Here is a 21,355-nt window from a genome sequence, read left to right as displayed (position 1 = left end):
TATGCCTCCATATGAATCAATAATAGGAGTTTCTTGAAAACAGAATTAGTTCATCCATCCAGATAGTACACATTTTGGATCACAGTAATGCCATAGAACTCAAAGTTGTAGGTATTTTTAGCTTCCCAAAGCAGTTTTCCATCCACAGGTTTTTTTTACTCTCTCAATAACCCAAGGAAATCATTACCCTCACTTTTCGGATGAACAGAATATACACACAGGAGCGAGATGAGACAGGCACACGTCCCAGCATTCCTGAGTATAGTCCTGCTGTCCTTCAAATCCATCACAATGACGCAGATACCAGATTAGCAAGGAGTCATGTTTTGTTGTTATTGTTTTTCTTTTTTGCTTGTTTTAATCTCAGTACCAGCAACAGCCTTCCTCTTTGAGCATTAGAAAATCTACTCCTGTCTCTCTATACCTCTCTAGATCCTAACAGGAAAGACAATGGATATCTCAGCACCTCCAGTCCTTCCTAGAAACCTGCCCTGTAGAAAATTTTGGCTGGGGGATGGGGGGTATAATTGTGACTGATTAAAAAGTCAAGTTGCAACTATAGTCAACTTTACACATGATAAATGTGAGCTACTGAGAAAGCAAAAGTCCTGGAACAGGAATTCAAAGCCAGTCTCCCAGAACATGTAAAACTGATTGCTCTGCAATTCACCTGACTCGGTTTTGCAAGGCTATGTGGTTGGTGTTGGCCTCATCTAGCGCTGGTGAGCAGCGCTGCCAAACTGGGGCTGGACGGGAGGGGAGCATATCCTCCTTGGGCCCCTGATGGGCCAACCCCTATTTACGTGGTGGCACCCTGTGGCTTGATTATTCACTCCCAGGTACCCTGAAGGTTCCTTGGTAACCTCTGAACTCACACACACACCACTTACAAACCATAATTACACTTTCGGAATCTCAGGCCCCATTTGTCCCTGCTCTAGTAATGTCTCCAGCTCAGACAAAAGTTGAGAAATATTAATGGGCTCAGAAAAGACTACACAGGCTATCTACTAGCTCTGGTGAAACACTGATTTGATGAATTGAGGGAAGTCAAGAGGCTGAGCAGAGGCTTAAACAGCATCTGGGTCCTGGACTCAGCAACTGTCTGCCTACTGTCCATCCAGGTGTCTGTGGAAGTGCAAGGAGACATTGTCAAACCCAAGTGCCAACAGATGGCTGACCCCTGGGTGTGGGGCTCTGCAGCCCCTCAGGCTAAGCACAGAGGCACAGAGGTTTATTAAAACATAAACAAACAAATAAACAGACTTGAGACACTGATTTTCCTACAGGCAGGAATTGCTCAGCATAGCTGCAGAACAGCTGAACACCCTGAAGCCATTAGTCAGGAGATGAACCTCCTCCCTCTGGCTGCTCCTACAGCTGCACCATCTTCCAGGTTCTGAAATGACTCACCAGAGCAGGAGAAGACTCCAGGACGGTGGACAGAAGCCAAGAAGCATGAGGAACAAAGGGTTGTGGAAGGGCCATCAGGCAGGTGAACACACATGCTGGGGCCCCCATGGTAGAACAGAGAGGAAAAACCTCAACAGGCCCAGGGTGGCCTGAATTTTGTTTCTACCTAGAATCATGAAATGAAATAAGCTTCCCTTTGAATTTCCCATTTCAGGGGCCCACTGGGCCTCTGCAGAGGAGCCCTCCTACTTACTGGTTGGTGAGCTGCTCAGCCCCAACAAACAGGTTGATTCTTGAGAGGCCCGTGCGAGTGCCGAGGAAGGCAACCTCCACGCCCTTGTCAGAATTCCTGAAATAGAACAGCAACATCAGGGTGATGCTTCTGGACAGTAAGCAGATAATGGCTTTTGCATTAGAAGACTTATGGAAGGTTTTGCAAAATAGCAGTTTTGAAACCTGAACTTTAAAAGAAATTATAGAAACACATGTGCGTGCACACACGCACACTCACTCACATGCGCACTCACCAAGCGCAGAATGCAAACTCTTACCCCTTAACAAAAGTTTTCATGGTGATACTTGCAGGAAAAATGAAGAACTCCCTGCCAACAAAAGCAGCATAAGAAGAATGCACTTCCAACCATTTTTATCTCAAGGTTCTGGGTGCAAGTTCAGAGAGAGCAGGCTGAGAATGGGAAGGACTTTAAAGGGAAAAAAAATCCTTAGGGATCGCTACCAAGTCTACTATTGGTCCTGAGACCATCAGTGGAACTGCCATTGGAGAGAACAAGCAACTGAGCTACTGAGCCAAGTTTGCAGCGTCCCTCAGCGTGGAATTCCACACAGTTGAAATAGGATCTGATTCCTGCACTGTTGTGAGAGCATCAACTTATAACTTCTGCCACAGGACAGACCTTATTCTTGCCACCAGCTCCAGAGCTAAGTAAAGAAATGGCTTCTTCAAAGAGTCCTGTAGGATGCCATGCATGGGAAGTCTAAGAATGGCCTCAGCAAGAGAAAATAATTTGAAAATTCACTAAAGATAATTTTGTTTCAACTTCCAAGGCAAGTTTTATACATTTGAGCATGTTCTTCAGGAGATTTGCAATACATTTTTCTCCTCTGAAATAAAGCAAATGGCCTTTTCCCACACGCATATTTTTATCCTACAATAAAAGTATGAAGAAAATGGTAATTCTTAAGTTTGCTTCTCTCCTAGATGCTGGTACTAATTTCATCTGAAGCATTACCCATGTCACCTTCAATATACGATCACTTGGCTACTTGATCTTTGATGGTAGCCAAAGTGGTCAATACTACCTTTAAGTATTTAAGGGGTAAATAAAAACCAATACTACACATTTGTTTCTGCTTGTAGCCTACACCCAGTTGGAAAGCCAGTCTATCCAATCAGTTACAGATGTGGACTACAAAGCAAGGTACCATTTTGGAAATCTTTAGCATGTGTTAGGAATGAATCAAGTGGTCTTTGCCCCCAAATTTGAGTTTTGTGAAAACCTTAAAGAAATATTTCACATCCACTGGAGAAAGAAACCACAGAAAAAGCTTTGATTCTTTTCCACCCTCCCAGGGAATAAGATCCATGTAGGTGAGCAATCCAAGGACACCCCCAAATATAACAAAAATGCCAGTCTCTCTTTTGATCCCCAGACTCATATTAAACTGCCTACCTGATATCTCCTCTTGGGAAACTCACAGCCATTTTAAGCCTACAGTGTATGGAAGGGACTCTGGCCATGCCCAGCCCCAAATGTAGCACTCTTTCAGTGTCTCCTGTCCTAGCCAATAGCACCATCCACCCAAGTGCTCATGATGTAAACCTGGGAATGATCCTTGGCAACTCAGCCTCCCTACCCTCACACAACAAGTTCTGGAGGCCTTACTTCTGAAGCAGGTCACAAGGAGACCTCTTCTCTCTGTGCCCTCTGCCCTGGTCTGAGCAGTAAAGCCCTGGAAAGGCTGCAGGAGCCTGTACTACTGTTTGCACCCCATTACACTCTGTTCTCCGCACAACAGCAGAGAGCTCTTTTTTAACAATGCAAATCTGATCATGTCAGTCCCTTTCTTAAAACCCTTCAATGATTTTCCATACTCTAAGTACAAATTCCAAAATCCTCAACCTGACTCCCAAGGTCCTGAACCACGGCCCCTCTGCAGCCTCATCTGACATCTTCAATCCTACCCTCTATATTTCAGCTATGTTGACTTGCTTTAAATTCTTTGAATGTGTCAAATACTTTCTTACCTCAGGGCCTTTGCACCTGCTGTTCCATCTTCCTGGATGTGCCCTGATGCTTGAACTAATTCTTGTCATCCCCTTGTACTCTAGGTCTTGTTACAGTTTATGCATCTTTACTTTTTGTTCAAAACAGTTACTATGATTCTTAATAATACAACACAATATCTATCACAGGTAGCACGATGGCAAGGACTCCATCTGTTTGGGTTACCTTCATTTCTCCAACACCTAGCTCAGTGTCTGGCACATAACGGACACACAGTCAATACTTGATGAATGAATGAATGAGGATGAGGACAGAATGAATGATAGATGGGATAGAAGGGAAGATAAGAGAAGGAGCTAATGAAGAACAGAAGAGGGGAGAGAACTGAACAATGTATTAATTACATGAAGATATCAGAAAAAAAGGAATGATTTTTCTTCTTATTTTTAATCTTGAATAGCCTACTTAAAATATCAGTAAAAATAATAATATCAATGATACAATAATAAACCACTAAAGCTGTTCGTGCCCTAGTCTTTGACATCAACTACCAATGCCTCCCCCCACCCCCTCTATCCTCCACTTCAGAACTAAAACCGCAGGGCTACATCTGACACCCACTGAAAGAGAGCTCTCACTTCCCTGTCCTTCTCCTAGCCTGACCTGGCCCAGATCCCAAGTTCCTCCAGACTGTGAAATGGAGGAGCTGTGGCAAGGCAGGAAGAAAATGCGCCTTCCACCTCCCTCTCTCTCGGAAGTGTCACCCTACCTCAGCATACCGAATTTCATGTAATGTTCAAACTCAAACAAATTACATGTCAAACCCAGGAGCTTGCCATCTAAGCCCGAGCTGCTAATCTGCTCTAGCTCTTGTGGTTTGGAGCTTGGGGGAAAATTAAAGAACTTTAACACCAGGCTCCTAAAACAGTTTAGTTTTTTAAACCATAACCATATTTTGGAGGGTTGGTGAGGAAATGGCCATGAAAGGGAGACACGTGCAACCACTTACTCAGATTTGTTGAGGGCCAGGCTGGTCCAATATGCCTCAATGGGGGCACTCACCACAGCGTCAAAAAGGACTTCTTGGATCAATTCCTTATCACCTGTTGGGAGGGACAGACGAGATGACGGCTTTGGCCAGGCCCCAAAGAGGGGCACAAGAGGCGCTCACTGGGCTCATTTTGTAGCATCTTCAGGCTACTTCCTCACATGGTGTGTTGCTTTATGAGTTAACCTTTCACCAGCCAAAAATATGGAACAGTTCAGACACCTGGTATGCCAGTAATACAGGGGTGCCTAACACATTTAGACTAGATGATAGTAAATGGAGAGGCTTGGGTGTATCACGCTTCAGTTTTCTGCTTTCTCGTCCCGTCTCATAGTTCATGCCACAGACCAGCATGCTGGCTCCCAGATTTGGAGACCAGAAGCCAGTACCCCTTGGAAAGTAGGCTCTTGTCATCCTCATCTCTACCCTCTACTAAAACATGCAATTCATCAGTGCCCTGATCTCAGTGGGTTGTAAGATAGGAAAGGGATACCATAACTTAATGACTACGGGGACTCTTGTTTTGTGATTCCTCCCATTTAAATTTATTTTTCATTTTAAAGGGGGATATCTATCTCTATCCAAAGAGACTCTTGATAGGGCTCTGTGAAAAGAGGCCACGGAATGGGGGGCTATCATGACCTAGGAGAAGGATCCTAGAGCTCTCCATTCACTTGCAGGGGAAGTCAACTAAGTATTACACAAGCAGGCCAGTCTTCTCCTTGGCTGGGGGCAAAAAAGACAATGAAGCTTTGCTGAAAAGCAAAAACTTGAAAAAACTCATCAGTAAAAAGACAATGGGTAAATTGAGATATAGTTATGTAATTAAATTCTCTACAGTAATTCAAACAAATGCATTAGAGAGCTAAACCATTAATACAAATAAATTTCAAAAATATAATGAGTGAAACTCTGTTGGTGGGACTGTAAATTAGTACAACCACTATGGAAAACAGTATGGAGGTTCCTCAAACAACTACAGATAGATCTTCCGTATGATCCAGCAATCCCTCTTCTGGGTATATACCCAGAGGAATGGGAATCATCATGTTGAAGGGATGCCTGCACTCCCATGTTCATCACAGCTCTGTTTACAATAGCCACGATATGGAACCAACCTAAATATCCATCGATGGATAATTGGATAAGGAAACTGTGGTATATATTCACCATAGAATACTACTCTGCCATAAGAAAGAATGAAATACTCCCATTTGCAACAGCATGGATGAACCTGGAGAAACTTACATTGAGTGAAACAAGCAAAGCACAGAGGGATAAATACTGCATGTGCTAACTCGTATGTGGGAGCTAAGAGAGAAAGGAAGGAAGGAAAGAAAGACCACAGCAATGCATTTGTCTTACAGAGGGAGGGAACATTCCTAGGGCTACAAAGTGGAGTGGGGCACCAAGGCCACGGGTTCGGATCCCATATAGGGATGGCCGGTTTGCTCACTGGGTGAGCGTGGTGCTGACAAAGTGGAGTGGGGGGGAGAGGGGGAGGGAGAAGGAGGTTGGGTGACAATTGGGTGGGGGACATAGTGTACAAAAGTAATTTCTGGTAGTGGGTATGCCCCCAGTATGAATCTGGCCCTCACATCATGGGCACCGCGGGTGACAATTAGCTTTATATTTCATGAATATTCATAATAAATAAATAATGAGTGAAACATAAGTTATAGCACATATATGTGTTGTACAGTCATGTGCTGCTTAACAACAAGGGTACGTTCTGAGAAATGCATCATTAGATGATTACATCATTGTGCAAACATAGAGTATACTTATACACACCGAGGTGGTATAGCCTGCTACACCTATGCTACATGGTATAGCCTGTTGCTCCTAGGCTACCAACCTGTACAGCATATTACTGAACTGAATACTGCAGGCAATTGTAATACAATTGTGAGTATGTGTGTATCTAAACCTATCTAAACATAGAAAAGGTACAGTAAAAATATAGTATAAAAGATAAAAAAATTGTATGCCTATATAGAGCACTAACCATGCACGGAGCTTGCAGGACTGGAAGTTGCTCTGGATGAGTCACTGAGAAGGTGGTGAGTGAATGTGAAGGCCTAGGACATCATTGCACACTGTTGTAGACTTTATAAATGCTGTACACTTAGGCTGCACTAAATTTTTTAAAAAATAACTTATGATGTTACAATGGCTACAACATCAATAAGTGATAGGAATTTTTCAGTTCCATTATAATCTTATGGGACTACTGTTGTATATGCAGTCTGTTGTTGACTGAAACATCATTATGTGATGCATGACTGTCCATATTATATATATTATAGTATTATATGAAGTAATTATAATATTATACATGCAGGTTAAATATAAAAAATAATGAAAATAATGTTACGTTGTTTATGGAGAGCTACATATGTAATAACAGCATACAACGCATGAGCATGGTGACAAATTTAGGATGGTCATTTGGGGAGGGAAATGGAACCGGGCAGTGGCACACAGGGGCTTTATCACTATCATGTTTCATTCCTTAAAAGAATGATATAAACATGGCAAAATATCAAGATTTGATAAAGCTGGATGGTGACTATAAATGTATTTTTCATATTGTCTCTAAATTTTGTTTTTTATATGTCATTTAAAAAGTCAAAGAAAATGAAAAATTGGGTTCAAATGATGCCCATCTGATCCTTTCCCTCCCACAGCATATCCAGCATATTCCATGAGGATGTTGTTTAGTAGCTGGATCATCTCCTATACCTCTCATAGGATTGCTGTGGTTATTCCATCAGATAACACATGCAAAGCTCTTTTCACATCACTGTGGCCCTTGATCAAGGTGGGGGCAGGTGCCATGCTCAGTTTTGCTGAGTCTCCCCTGGCTCACGCTTTAGCTACTGGCACTAGCCTGTGGTAGAGTAGGGTCTGCTCCTACCCGTGGTGAGCATCCAGGCCTGTTGCTCTCTCCTGCCTCTTTTGCACCAGCCATTGGCCACTTCTCACTCACTGAGCTCCCCCAGAGGCCACTTGGTAGGTAGGAGGAGAGGCAGTAGAACATACACTGCCATGACAGGCAACACATCCCAGGGATGATCCCACTCTTGGGAGAACCAGGACACCTAGATTATGGCCTCAGATGAGACAAGTCCCATTTTCAGCCTCAGTTTCTCACTTGTAAACTAGGGGAACTGGAGGAGCAAATATCTACAGTTCCTTTCTAGACGTAGCATCTCCTATTTAGTTGCTGGAGTTTGGTAGGGGGACAAATCCAATAGGTTAAAGTGGAATTACAGTTTCTGCACAATTTTCAATAACCCACATTCCTTCTCCTGTTCCTACAGGGAGCAGATATTTGGCTGGATTTCACTCAATTGATAGTCTCTGCCAAAGCAAAGCTTCCCTTGAAAACTGAAGTGAAAATGGTTTTGTGTTCAGTCCCCACCACCACCACATGCATGCACAACATGCTTTGAAGGCACACTCACATTGGAGCAGAGGCTCTTTGCCTTTGAGGTAGAGCTTAATAGCTTCTAATTGAGACAGATGGCGATGCTCAGGGTGCAGGTCAGTGTTGCAGTAGGACCTAAGAACATGACACGGCCCGAAACAAGAGCATGTAAATATTTACAGCATCTCCTTCCTTTGCTTTTGAACCAGGAAAACTGGGCAAGGGAGCAAAAACAACTTGAAACCAAAGGGGGCAATAAATACCAATGCCGATGAAGGATTGTTTAATTCTTACCATTCATCTGCCAAGGACACATCAGGGTGCTCTAAGTCATGCAGGCCTGGAGGTCAAGGAGAAGGGTTAATGAGTGAGTGCTGCCTCTCCATCCTCCCGTGTGCTTCAAATATTCTAGGGCAGGGCTGGAGAGAAGAGGGGATTTAGGGGTAGATATCACCCCCAAAGAGAGCTGCCTGGGAACAGGAACTCTGAACGAAGGAAACAAGCTCTCTTCCTGGGCAGAACTCTGTCCCCGTCTCCACTGAACTCAGCCAGCACCGCTACCTTCCCTGGCTGTATATTCCATGAAAGCCTTATTCCCTTAAAGATAAAGGATACACCAGTGAGTCCTGGGAGAGAAGCTTAACCAGATGGTTAGAATCACTGGCTCTGGAGCCCCAAATAGTCCAGGCTGGGAATTGGATTAGGCCACTTAAGTCCTGTGTAACGTTAGCAGGTTACTTTGCTTTTATAAATGTCAGTTTCTTCATGTGCGAAACAGGAATAATAATAGTCCCTAACTGATGGATGGTTATGAGGATGAAATTATAGGCTGAACAATATGAAATGGTCAATACTCAACTGTTTTTGACCAGCAAAAATTGCTAATCGTTACCGGATCTTAAGTAAAAACGAGTCATCCATCTCGGAAGGTGGCTAGGGGAGCTGGGGCTTTCAGGGAATCTAGGAGTTTTAATAGAAGGCTCTGTATCACCCTAACTCTACGAAATCACTCTCACTTTCTTGTGTCTTCATGTCACTTGCTCGATGGACTATCATCACACACACACTCCTGGATGGTGACCTCAGGAACTCCCATGATGCTGAGAGCCTGTTTTAGGAAGTCAGTTTCCCAAAAGACCAAGAATATCTTACTGCACTCAGGACTCCAGTTTCCTCCTCAAATAAAAATGTATAAACTCAATGGCAAAATACTAGGCCTATCACACAATCCTGCTTGATTTTACAGGAAGTGGGGAATAAATTAGATTGGACATCATCATATATGACCCAAGTGGCTATATCCAGGCACCAACACCTACTGGTTGAATGACCTTGGGCACATCATGCCAACTCTTTGAGTTATATAAAGGTAATAAGGCATAACTCACAAACTCCACAAGATGGTTGAGTGGGATGGTGATTGGTCTTTAGGACAATCCATCTGTCCATGCCTCTATGCGTCTTATTTCCCTTCCTCTTCTCCCTCTCTCCCTCACTTCCTTCTATACTTTCACTGAGCAGCTGCTATATGGCAGGTACTATCCCAGGCCCTGAGAATATAGCAGTGAACAACAACTACAAAACTTCCAGTGGCAAAAAAGAAGTAACTAAATAAAACTAAAATACATAGCATATCAGTTGGAGGGCTATGAAGGAAGAGAGAATATGAGGAGGATAACAAAGACAGGGAAGGCCAAGAGAGGGGAAGCGTTGGGAGACAGAGAGAATTTCCATTCTAACTATGGTGGCCAGCGAAGGCTTCACTGAGAAAGTGACTTTTAAGCAAAAACCTGAAGAAGGCAAAGGACAGAGTCACGTAGATAACGGTGCTCATGGCAGAAGGAGCAGCAAGTGCAAAGGCCCTGAGGTGGGACTGTATCTTACCAGAACTTTTGGTTAAGGATGTCAATTCTACCTATTTCTCTAGTTTCTGCTCCAGTCACCTTCATCCACAAAGCCCACTCTGGCTATATTTCACAAGACCTATAGATGAGACCCTGATCTTTTTTATTGCTTCTTCTCTGAGTTCTTAGGGCACCAAAAAAATTTAATTGTTCTCTAATTCTCTCACCTCTGATTTTGGCTCTTCTGACAAAAATACATCTATTGATACTCAATATTGCTGTCAATATTAACATAAGCTCTAATTTATTAAACAATTGTGTACAATATGTATAAAAGATAGAGATGAAAGTATTAAAGGAAATCCAGAAGAGAAACAATTTCACAAGGTAGATCTGCACCTCTTACATTTTGAGCAAAGTCTACCTGTTCACCATCTTTGTAATATCTGGTACTGGCAATGCATGTGGAAAATTCCTGCGTTCTGCAGGGAAGCATTCCTTATTGAAGATCCTATATAAGTGTGGTTTTCATCCCCAAGGAACTCCTTCCTTCTCCAAGAACAGAAGACAATAATCATCAAGCCACAGCTCTTAGAGATGACAAGACTCTCTACTAGTTAGCCCAAGGGAAAGCAGCTTTGCTAGGCTCTATTAGTCAGCAAAGTTGGCAGGATTGTAAGTCCTTTTATTTACAGAGGACCAACACAGAGAGGAAGATCTGACCTCATTTGTGTGGATAACCAGGCACTCTCCCCCTTGCTGAGGATTCAAACTAATTTCTTGCACGGTGGTTACGGTTAGCTCTGAAATTCTCTCTATGTGGCCATTTAGCCTAACAGCTGTGGAACATACAAGAAGAAGGTAGTGCCCAAAAAATGATGCAAAAGAATGCAAAACAACTGTGTGTGTGTGTGTGTGTGTGTGTGTGTGTGTGTGTGTGTGTGTGTGTGTGTGTTAAGAGAGAGAGACAGAGAGGAAAGAGAAATGGAGGGAGGGACAGGCCCATGTGTTGAGGATTGACTTAAGGGAAAGGACACATGAGAGGGAAGCGTTTCATTAATAACCTCTCCTTCTATTGTTCTGACTGTGAGTTGTTTCCTCAGCTGGACCTCAGATGGCTTAGACATGGGTTTTCTGGCTTCATGAGCAGTGATGTCCACAGAATCACACATGGCCCATAGAACCAGAAAACTCTAGAGTTAAAGCATGGTCTCTGAGAACACATCCTGCACGGTATCTTGCAGAAGTCACAAAGTTGCCTGTTTTCTCTTGCAGGTCTCTGGGAAGAGAGACCACACTATTAGCTCTGTGGTAGGCACACTCTGGTTCTGCCCAGTTCACAGTGAGCTGCTCTATTCTCCTTTCTGTTCCATAAGGTCTCACAATAATGTGTGAGACAAAAACCAACACCTGTGAACAATGCTGGGAAAATCCACGGGAAATCAGAAGGCCATCTACAGAATGTGGCATCTCAGGGAACATCAGTCTCCTTCCCCACTTCCTGCTATGTCATCTGAGTAAGCCAAGAGTGGTCAACCTTCTGGAAGTTCACCACATCATTGTATCCAGTTCTAACCAGCTAATATTTGGATTGTAACTGACCTTCCCGCCCTTGACTGTCCTCCCTGGGGACACCCAGAAACAGCACTAGTCTGGTCCAACTCCTTCTCCGTGGTGATGCAAAACCTAATGCCCAGATTGGGTAAGTGACTGGCTCAAGGCCACCAGGAAAGCAAAGCCTTCCAGAGGCCATGCCTACCCCTCTCTGTGAGTTTGTGATACTGGGAAAGATAATTTTTCTGCACAGTGGGTTGTTGGGAGATGAAAAGGACAGTATGTATATGACAGCAATTTTAAAGTTTAAAGAGCTGTAAAACTGCTACTGTTTACTGAGTGTTCAATATGTCCTTATGCTTTAGGAAGACAAGAGCACGTGGGAACCTCAAGGGGCTCCTTACCCCTTCTGACCTATGTGAATAATTTAAATGGTCATATTTCCCTTTGGACCAGGACTGCCATAAAACACAAGTGAAATTTGGGGCTCAAATGTGTAGGAGACTAAGGCTTCCATATCTTTGTTTTCCTTTTTTCCCCCTGGGCTTAAGTGCATACATTTATTTGTATTTCTCCCGGTACTGATTTTTACGTATGAGGAGAATATACTTGGTGAATGAGCCCTAAGAGTTGCCTCAACAACTTTGTAGATTAAAGCACATATAAACAATAATAAGTTACATCGTAACAAAGGCCACCACTAATTGGAACCTAGGCAACATATGCAAGAAAGGTAACATCAAGTGGACAATTATTTGAGTTAAATGCCCAAGGGGTTGGTCAGAGGTCTGGACGGACAAACAAGTTCTTCAATTAACCCAGTAGCTGGCTCCAGAGCTTTCTTCTCACACCAAAGGATAAGATGAGCCAAGGCAGCACCTCACCTTCCTCGATGGTCACATTCCCTCGGAAGAAATACTTCCCATGGCCTCTGGACAGCGCCACACCTAAACTGTGCAGAAAAACAAAGCAGACCTTGACATCCATGGCATTGACTGGAATAGACTTGCGGGCTAACATTTTTCATTTTCCATTTTCACATTTCCATTTCATGTACTGTAAACAATTTTTCCAACAATTTTTTTCAAAACCCCACTGATTATAGTTGGTGTTGGTTTTTCTTAGGTTCAGTCAGCTGCTTCAAAGTAACTTCTGATTGGAAATGCCAGCAGCAACTGGCTGCTCTTGTGTGTTTTCCAGAGTTGTGGCAAACTGCTTGTCCTTCCAGCAAGCACTTCTCTTGAATGCCCCCAAGGGCCATGTGTCCTGCTCTTTCCTAAGACCTTATACACCCCAGCCCTACATTCAGCCAGAAATAGATCTTTCCAGACCCTAGAGTTTGGGACTAGGGAAAACTGAACTCTTTTCAAGGGCAAAAACAAAAACTTCCATCACCACCTGAATGTGGCCGCACTACTGCATTGCAGGCTTCTTTGCCCAATCCTCTCCCCAGTCTAATACGTTTTTCACACTCTCACTGGCTTGATTTAAGCTCTTTCTGTTTTTGCCTAAAGTAAGAGACTATGTTTTTAAAACAGGTCTCTTCATTTGGCAAACCTGTTTAGTGGCTCATGTGTTCCCTGATTGCTCCTGGTTGCAAATGAAATCCACTCATGATCCGTGGCAGTATGTGACAACAATGACAGCCATTATTTTTCAGATTAATCTACAGTCAGTAAACTCTTTCCTTAGCTCTGGGAGACACCAGTTTAGGAACATGAAGCAGCCCCACTGAGATAATCTTTTATAAAGCGTATTACAACACTAAGTTAATGGTAGCAGGAAACTTTGGAATGCTACACACGCATCTGAAAGCAGGCAATGAGGCAAAGCCATTTTTCAGGACTGTTACAAAGGGAAACAACAGGATTCAAAGGTAGACACGTACATAAGGACAGTTCAGAGAAATTGAAACAGAAGCACAACATGTAGGGATGGAAATGCTACCGCCAGGTCTGAAGGATTGCTTTGGGTCATGGAAATAAAAGGCAAAATGGAACTCACGAGGCAGCAAGTTAGATGCTTAAGGACCCTGCTAACCCTCTGATCTTGTCTCCACCCTTAGTGGGAACCCCCAAAGCTTATGTGCTTGGTCATGAGATGCAAAGCCATGACAAGTTGAGGGAGTTCTCTTAGGTGAGCCTGAAGCATCTCCCCCCTTCTGGAAAACAAAAACAAAAGCAGCCTGGGAAAAGCCCCTTCCTCACTCTTTCCAGCCTTTCGGCAGGGTGTTTGGTTATCTCCAGATGATGGGCTCTGAGCGCGTCAGCAGGTTTTGTACAAACACAACTGATGGGTCTGATGGAATGTCCATGTATTATGGTCAGCTCTACCTGAAAGGAGTACCCTTGATGTCTGTATAATAGTAGTCATTTGTCATCACCAAAACCCGTTTCTAGATTGAAAAAAAAAAAAAAAAGTCGTAGAGAAAAGAAAACATGGTTAGTCTGCTAGGTGAAGTTTTCAGAAATAAATAAAAATAAATGGACACACTACGATCAGGTTAACAGTACTACATGAATCTTGTTTGAGATAAGTAAAGACAAGAGAAAAATGATCTCAGCGAAAGATATTTATTCCAGATAGAGCTTTCAAAGCTAATTTTTCACAGTGGTTTGTTTTAAATTAAGCGGCAAGAATGTTTGAGAAAAATGTACCCCTTTGTCCACTGTCTTTTTCACCTCCATGGAAAACTTCCCCGTCTTCCGATTCACCATGGCGTTTCTCAACTGAAATGACAATAGAAAACCGGTGTGTTAGTTCTCCCCTGGGTTACTGTGAAATCTGGACACCTTGCATCCTCATCTGGGGAGCACTTTGGTGGCTTGTGCAAAGCAGACATATGACAGGGATGGGTGGTTTTCGCACTGAATCTCAGGTGCCACTACAATTAGGTCCACATTCTGCACTCAGACTTCAAAAACAGAGCTTTTAAAGAATAAATGTTCAGCTGCTCTCATACAATGGGAGACAGGCTAACAACACTAACTGACTAACTTTCCAACTTCAGTTTGGGGTGCTCACATAAACCTCAGGACAACAACAATAAAAAAGCCTGTCCAATGCTGATGAATCCTGAGAGTCAGAAAATAAACTACAGGCAATCCACTAAAACACTCAAGCAAGAATGTCTCTGGGGATGAGTTACGTTTTCTAAAGGGGTACTGATTTGTCATGGAAAAATCATTTTTCAAAACAGAATCAAGTTAAAGGCATTTTCCTACACAGTAGTTAAAAAAAAAAAAAAAAAAAAAAAGGCCAACGCAATTGGAAGACAGGATTAGCTTTTCATAGCATGAATCATCTTCAAATGCGCTCTCAGAAATGTAGGCCAATTAGTGGCCTTGCTGATGAGGCAGTGAACAGGGGTGACCCTGTATCTGATTTTTGAAGGTCCCTTCTAGGAACAGTGAGCCTGGCTCTCCTCCCCCACCCCTGGCTGACCTCGTCTAATTACGTGTGGCCCTTCCATGAGTTCAGAGGAGGACAGCAGACATGGTGATGAAAGATGTGCCATCGTGGGCACCACCAGGAGACGACAGGGAAGGCCATTTAATGGAATAGGAGCAAATGTTGACATGCCACAGCCTGTCAGGAAAGGCTCTTTCCCAGCCCCCTGCCTTGGTTTTTTATCCTTTCCTCTTTTCTCCTTTGAGGAGCTTGAGTAAGATCTGGCTGATAGAAAACTGCAAGGCTTGCAAGCAACCTAAATTTGATTCGGGGCTGTCTAGATTTGGGTTTGCATTCCCATCTTCTGTGAGACAGAGTAAAAGCATAATTTTTAGCTCGAGGCATGTATAAAATAAAACATATATTTTACTCTAGATATTTTCTAACAACACATAATGGGCATTTCTGGAAATATTTTCCCATTTTAACTTTTGTGGTTTTGGATGGGGAGAGCTGGTCCTAATTAAGTCTACTTTCTAACTTTTAAGAACGGCTCGATTTATCTTTAACATGGTTTTCATTTTTCCTCTTTCTGGTGCCTGCCTAAAGCCATTTGGGACCTTCCCCTTTCACATTCCCCAGGCAAGTTAGAGATTAGGTAGGCCTCTCTGTGCCTCCCTGCCACCCCACCCCCAGCTCCCAGTAGCACAGAACAATCAGCATGGGGGACTGGGGGATTCAAGGCCAGGGTCACTGATGCTTAGTCTAGTCTCACCCTTCTCTTAGATAATAATGAAAACAGGTTATCCTTCTTGAACACCTGCTTGTGAGGCAGCATAGCACTGCAGTTAAGAAAGGGACTCTGGTGCCAGACCTTTACGACCTTGGGAAAATCACTTACCTTCTCTGTGCCTCAGTTTTTTCTTCTGCAAAATGGAACTAATGACAGTACCCATCTTATTCAGTCATAGTGAGGATTAGATGAGACTATACTTAGAAGAGTGTCTGATACACCGTAAGCACTCAGTACATGGTAGCTGTCTGTCCCCATCGTCACTACCATCAACAGTGTCTTCATCATCTTCACCTGCACTGCCATCCACCTCACTTACTCAGGGTCAGATGCCTCCAGTAACTTCAGGAATCAGGACTCAGACTTGAGTTTGCTTGACACAGATGCCCCAGTTCTAAACCAATGTTTTTCAAACTTTTTTGACTGTGAGCCCCATAAGAAATGCACCTTTATCTGGTGATGCCCTCTGCTTCTCCTATTTTAGTAGATTTCATTGCTTTTATTTGCTGCTCATGAACCACTAAATGGTTTTGTTACCTCTTCCCCAACTCCCCAGGTTGAAAATTGCTGCTCTTCACCACCTGTGTGTTGTATTGGACTAAGAAGGAGGCAGCCCAAGGTCAAGAGAGGTAACCCAGGATATCAAGGTTCACGTCTTGCCATTGACAAAAACCAGCTGTCCTGTGACCTCTCTGTGGCTCAATTTCTTCATCTTTCATTCATTCTGTCAAAAGTGTTCCTGAGTGAAGACTCCCAGATCCCAGGGATCCTGTCAGGTGCTCTAAAAATCATGGTCAGAGGATTCTTAAGAAGCTCAGATAATATAGACAAATTCTGTTTATTGAGCTTTTATTATTTGTCAGGCTCAGGTTATAAAACTCTCAAAATTATCTTCTAAGGTACCACTATTACTATTATCCCCATGTTACAGGTGGAGAAACTGAGGCACAGCATTACATAACTTGCCCAAGATAACACTGACTCTCTGCTTCTTGAGACCATGGTCTTAATCTCTGCTTCTCAAATCAGGAGAGAGATCACTTGGAAAAAAATATTTCATAACATTAATATAAAAATTAGTGTATTGCTCTTTCTGGATTTATTTCTAATCAAAGAAAAAGTTTTAAAAATTGATCATTCAATAGTCTGAGGTTTTAACTTCCCAGTAGGCTGTTCCACAAACTCTAAGTACTGTGATCCAGGGCTGTCGGGAAGGTGCTCTTCTGTCCTCATTGCCAGAGGAAGAAGGGGCTTTGTGATTTTTTCAATAGATTTCCCTGTGAGAATACAGCATTGTGAAGGTGGAGCATTCTAGAAACATCACTTTTCTGTCTGAGAAGACTGAGGCTCTAGAAGGGAAGGAGCTTGCTCAGAATCATGTGGTACGTCAATGGTATCCCCAGGTTTCAAGACGGCAGAGGTACCCAGAGCACAGGCAAGAGTGATGGGCAATAACAACGGTATCAGCACCCACCAAGGGCAGGAGGGCATGATCAAGGGCACTGTTCAAAGTTCTCCCAATAGCCTTTGAACTCACCACTGCCTGCATTTGCTGTAGTGAACAACTGGAAAAATGAACGCAGTTTGACAAATTTCCAAACAAGTTTTGGTGTGCTCATACGTTAGCATATATGTAGTCATTAAAAATCACATGTGCAGATGTTCAACTTAACACATAATCAAAGACAGGCAAATTAGGACATCAGCGATGTACCTTTATTTTCCCCTATCAAATGTCAAGCATCTGCAAGGATGATAATGTAGTGACCACTAAAGCATCTCTCACTCCAGCATGGTGAATAAAATAAAAGGGAAAACCTCCTCAAGTAGAAAATACTAATCTGGTGATAGTGGTCAGCCTCCCCCGTTTCTGGGAAATACCTGCTTTCCCTTGGGCCCTGCGTGATCCAGTTCACATGTGCTTCCTGGAGTCCCTGGGGAACCTGTCTCTCTTCTGCAACACTGAAGCCGAAGCAGTGTCGATGACCCCTCAGAGCACTCACTTTACTAACAACCACGTTAGAGCTGGAGGCCAGGCTCCCAGTTCCATCGTGAGCCTGCTGCTCTTACCTCCCACGGTAAAGCTCATTAAGGAAGCTTTTCCCAGAGAATCTTTGGCCACCTCAGGTTGTGTGTATAATCATATAATGATAGCTCGCTCTCCTAACGGTGGCTTGTGTCCTGGAACACAAGCCTCACCTTTCCCAGTGCACAGGCAACATACACTTCCAGCCCCTACTGGCACATTATACTGGCCAAGCTGGCAGATGAAAGGGGAAGGGGGATGCAGCGGATAAAGAGGCCTGTCATCCCCAAGCAAGCATTCCACTAGCATATGGAAACAGACTCAGGCATGGAGCACCTAGGCAACAAAATCCTCTCTCTCTGCACATGGGTTCTCAGGATGGGCTGTGCTTGGTTTGGGCTCCAGTACTCAAGTCTGAGCTGGAGGGACACTGAAGGGGATATAAAGAAGAACAAACTAAGTGACCAAAGGTCTTACAAATATTCCCCAAGAGAATAGGCTTATAGAGCTTTAGGAAGAAAGGACTTCGGGGAAATTTTCCATAAGAGTCATCACGTGTAAAAAGAAATGTGAGTTGACTGGAGGAGGAGAAAACGGTTTACGCTGAAACAGAAGGGATTGCAGTTGGATTTGAGGCAGAATCTGATGGAGCAGTGTTCGCAACGACACTGTGTGGACAGACATTTGTTTAGCAGCTCCTGTGTGCAAGGCACTCCCCACCTTCTCTGCACCCCTCAGCAGGGGATAGCCCATCCACTGTGAGGCACTGAAACAGAGTCTTCAAGGACTTCCTGTGGAATGCCAAAGTGCCAAGAGCCCAGCTTTGCGGTCCAGACTGCCTGAGTTGGAATCCACACCATGTGCCCTTGAACCATTACATCAGTTCTCTGCCTCTGTTTCCTTACCACGAAGTGGAGATAGTAGTAACACCTACTTCATAGGATTGCTGTGAGGAATAAATAAGTTCATTCATATATAGCACTTAGAACTGTAGTGGCACGCAGGAAGAGCTCAGTATATGGTAGTTATTATTTATGTGAGTTTTTTTCTATTTATAGAAATAGTCATGTTCACTGAGGAAAGTTTGATAATGACTAAACGGTAATAGGAACAAAACAAAATCATCCTTAAGTCTGTCAGCCATCACTGGGAATTTATAACCAAAGGAAAAACACTATTTTTAAAGATAATTCTTTTTTTCCCCAGAGGTAATCTACACTGATGGTTCAGACTAGGCTATGGGTATCTCAGGGTTCCCTGCCTGCTCATTGTCCCCAAAAGGTCTGCTCTACTGGTTGTATTGCTCACGCAGTGCCAACTCATTCTGAATACTGGGACAGACATCCCACCCATACCCTCCTAAATGGCTTATAATTTTTCTCTTTCTTATTTTAATTTTTGCCAGTCTATTTTGCTTCTGTTTTGACAGTATATGTGACCTTACATCATCTTTGGAAGTATGCAGGGTCTATGTTATAAATGTAGTCATTAAATTCAACCAGAGTCTAATTGTCCAAGAGAAGTAGGATTCTCCTTCCAAGAAATTCTCTGCAGTGGAGCAGACCATGCTTCTTCCACCTCAGTGGGCTCTGCTTGCATAATCTTTCCCAAATCTTGACCAAAATCCTGTCCTCTGATACTTATGTACAAACTCCAATGGTCATCATATGGGCATATGGTATTTTGTGTAGACTTCACAAGTACGCGTTGTATAGATTTCAGAATTCTCTAATCAATGGGGTGAAAATCCCCAGGAGAGAAATGATGGCTTGGGTTTTTCCAAGTCAAACATGTTGATGGTGAAGGAATTCACACTTTGAAATTACTTAGCTCCCAAGGTGACAGGACGAGAGACTCAAACCAAAGACATAACCAGAGACCAATGTGTGCAGAATGGGAGCCCCAGACTTGCTTGAGATGTGAGGACTCTGAAGGTGGAGAGCCAGATCCCCACCTGTGAGTCAGATGAAGATGAAGAACATGCACACAAGGCTAGGAATCTGCTGCCTGCAGCTCCAGTGAGAAAGGAAAATAGAATGAGGAGATAGAAAGCACTTCCAGACCATGATTGGTAAAAGGAGATATGAGCTCACTGAAAATGAGCTGGTGCAGAGGTGATGACAACAGTGAGCCGAGTAACAGATCTCTTCAAGCAGCATGGAAGGAGAAGTGGGTGTGTCAGCTTAGTGTTAACCGACGGGTCGCTTCCTGGATGTGGGGACAATGCCGTAAGGACGAGCGTAGGACGAGCGTGATCAAGTTGGACCTCCCTATTAATTAAAATGGAAAAGATGATGGTATGGAGACACATGTTGGTGACAAGGTTCAATCCCTCTGAGAAAGAAAATGAAAAGATCCAGTGAGGTCAAAACAAACCAAAAACAAAGCATAGTAGATAAAGTCAGAATGTAAGAGAAAGAGCAATGACGGAAGGTAGCCTTCAGAGATTCAGAAGACACGTCAGCAGCTGTACATCATCAGACATTCATGCATGAAAGAGTCCCCTGAGGATTGATGACAGTGATGGGCATAAAACTAACAACGGCTCCACCCAGAATGTGCAGCAGGTCTACTCAACGGTGTAAGCACTTTACATCTTTCAATACATTAACACACTGAATCCTCACAATGGCTCTATGGGGTAGGAATTATTACCATCACACTCATTTTACGGGGAGAAAAATAAAACAAGAATGAAAATACAACTGAGGTGCAGAGGGGGATAACCGCTTACCTGAGACAGAGCCAGGGAGCTGCGAAGGTGGGCTGAGCCCCGGTAGCTAACGCCTGTGTGGTGCTCCTCACCGCGGTGCTAAGGGAGCGGTGCACCTCAGGGGCAGCACAACCCAAAGACCTGCCAGGATCCTGCTGACAATGTTTAGAGAACAAGAAGCTATAAAACTCTACCCAGCCACTGAGCTGATGTGATGTCAGGCCACTGGCACGTGGGGGAAAAAGTGTGAATGAAGAAGTAGCTTTTTTCAAATGGCAAAGTGATTTTGTCTGAACTTGGCTTTATATAGACTTAGTACAGATGAATAAGGAAATATGTTAAATTTTTAAAACAGATATGATTCTTGCATTTCACAAGTGAGGAAGAAAATCAGAGACTTATGCTGGCTGAGCCGGTCCAGGGAACTGAGGATGTGAAAAGAAAAGAAGCTGCAGCAAGAGCCATGGTGCTGGCCCCGTTTCTGGAAGAGACAAGAACCCAGTCTGGGATGTCAAGTCAGTCTCCTCAACTAGTCTTTGGAGAGCAGGACAAAGTGAGAGATGGAAACAATGTTCACTCAATGGATGAAACTTAAGAAAGGACCCAGACAGATCTGGGAGGGTGGAGCTGAGAAATGTGGCCTTGGCACACAGACATCATAAGAAGTAGTAGAAAGTAGGGACCCAGACGGGAACACCTGGGAAGTTACAATTTAATTAAGGACGGTCTGCCTGGATTCACACAAAGGCAGCCGTGTCTAACAAATCTGATTTATTGAGGAAGTAACAAGAAGACTTGATGGGGTTAAGTCGTGGGCATATGGAAAGCTTTCGATATAGCCCCGAAGGCCGAATCTGCATGGGGGAAAGCACGGTGTGCTATCGCGGCACAGGCC

At 43.5% G+C, this 21,355-nt stretch overlaps 1 protein-coding gene across 2 annotated transcripts in view; it reads right to left on the bottom strand.

The window, feature by feature from the left end:
* Nucleotides 1–21,355, bottom strand: part of CACNA2D3 (calcium voltage-gated channel auxiliary subunit alpha2delta 3) — an 828,419-nt gene that overhangs the window by 172,475 nt on the left and 634,589 nt on the right. For both annotated transcript variants that reach the window (XM_063114014.1, XM_063114015.1), the window contains 7 exons: nucleotides 14,196–14,267; nucleotides 13,872–13,933; nucleotides 12,423–12,490; nucleotides 8,435–8,480; nucleotides 8,178–8,275; nucleotides 4,669–4,762; nucleotides 1,667–1,762 (listed from right to left, as the gene is read on the bottom strand). In XM_063114014.1, coding sequence (XP_062970084.1) covers nucleotides 1,667–1,762; nucleotides 4,669–4,762; nucleotides 8,178–8,275; nucleotides 8,435–8,480; nucleotides 12,423–12,490; nucleotides 13,872–13,933; nucleotides 14,196–14,267 — 536 coding nt within the window. The remainder of the gene's footprint in view (nucleotides 1–1,666; nucleotides 1,763–4,668; nucleotides 4,763–8,177; nucleotides 8,276–8,434; nucleotides 8,481–12,422; nucleotides 12,491–13,871; nucleotides 13,934–14,195; nucleotides 14,268–21,355) is intronic.

Source organism: Cynocephalus volans, chromosome 11 (genome assembly GCF_027409185.1).
Source record: "Cynocephalus volans isolate mCynVol1 chromosome 11, mCynVol1.pri, whole genome shotgun sequence".
NCBI classification, from domain to species: domain Eukaryota; kingdom Metazoa; phylum Chordata; class Mammalia; order Dermoptera; family Cynocephalidae; genus Cynocephalus; species Cynocephalus volans.
The sequence above is the reverse complement of the archived record's forward strand: the minus strand, read 5'-3'. Positions and strand labels throughout refer to the sequence as shown.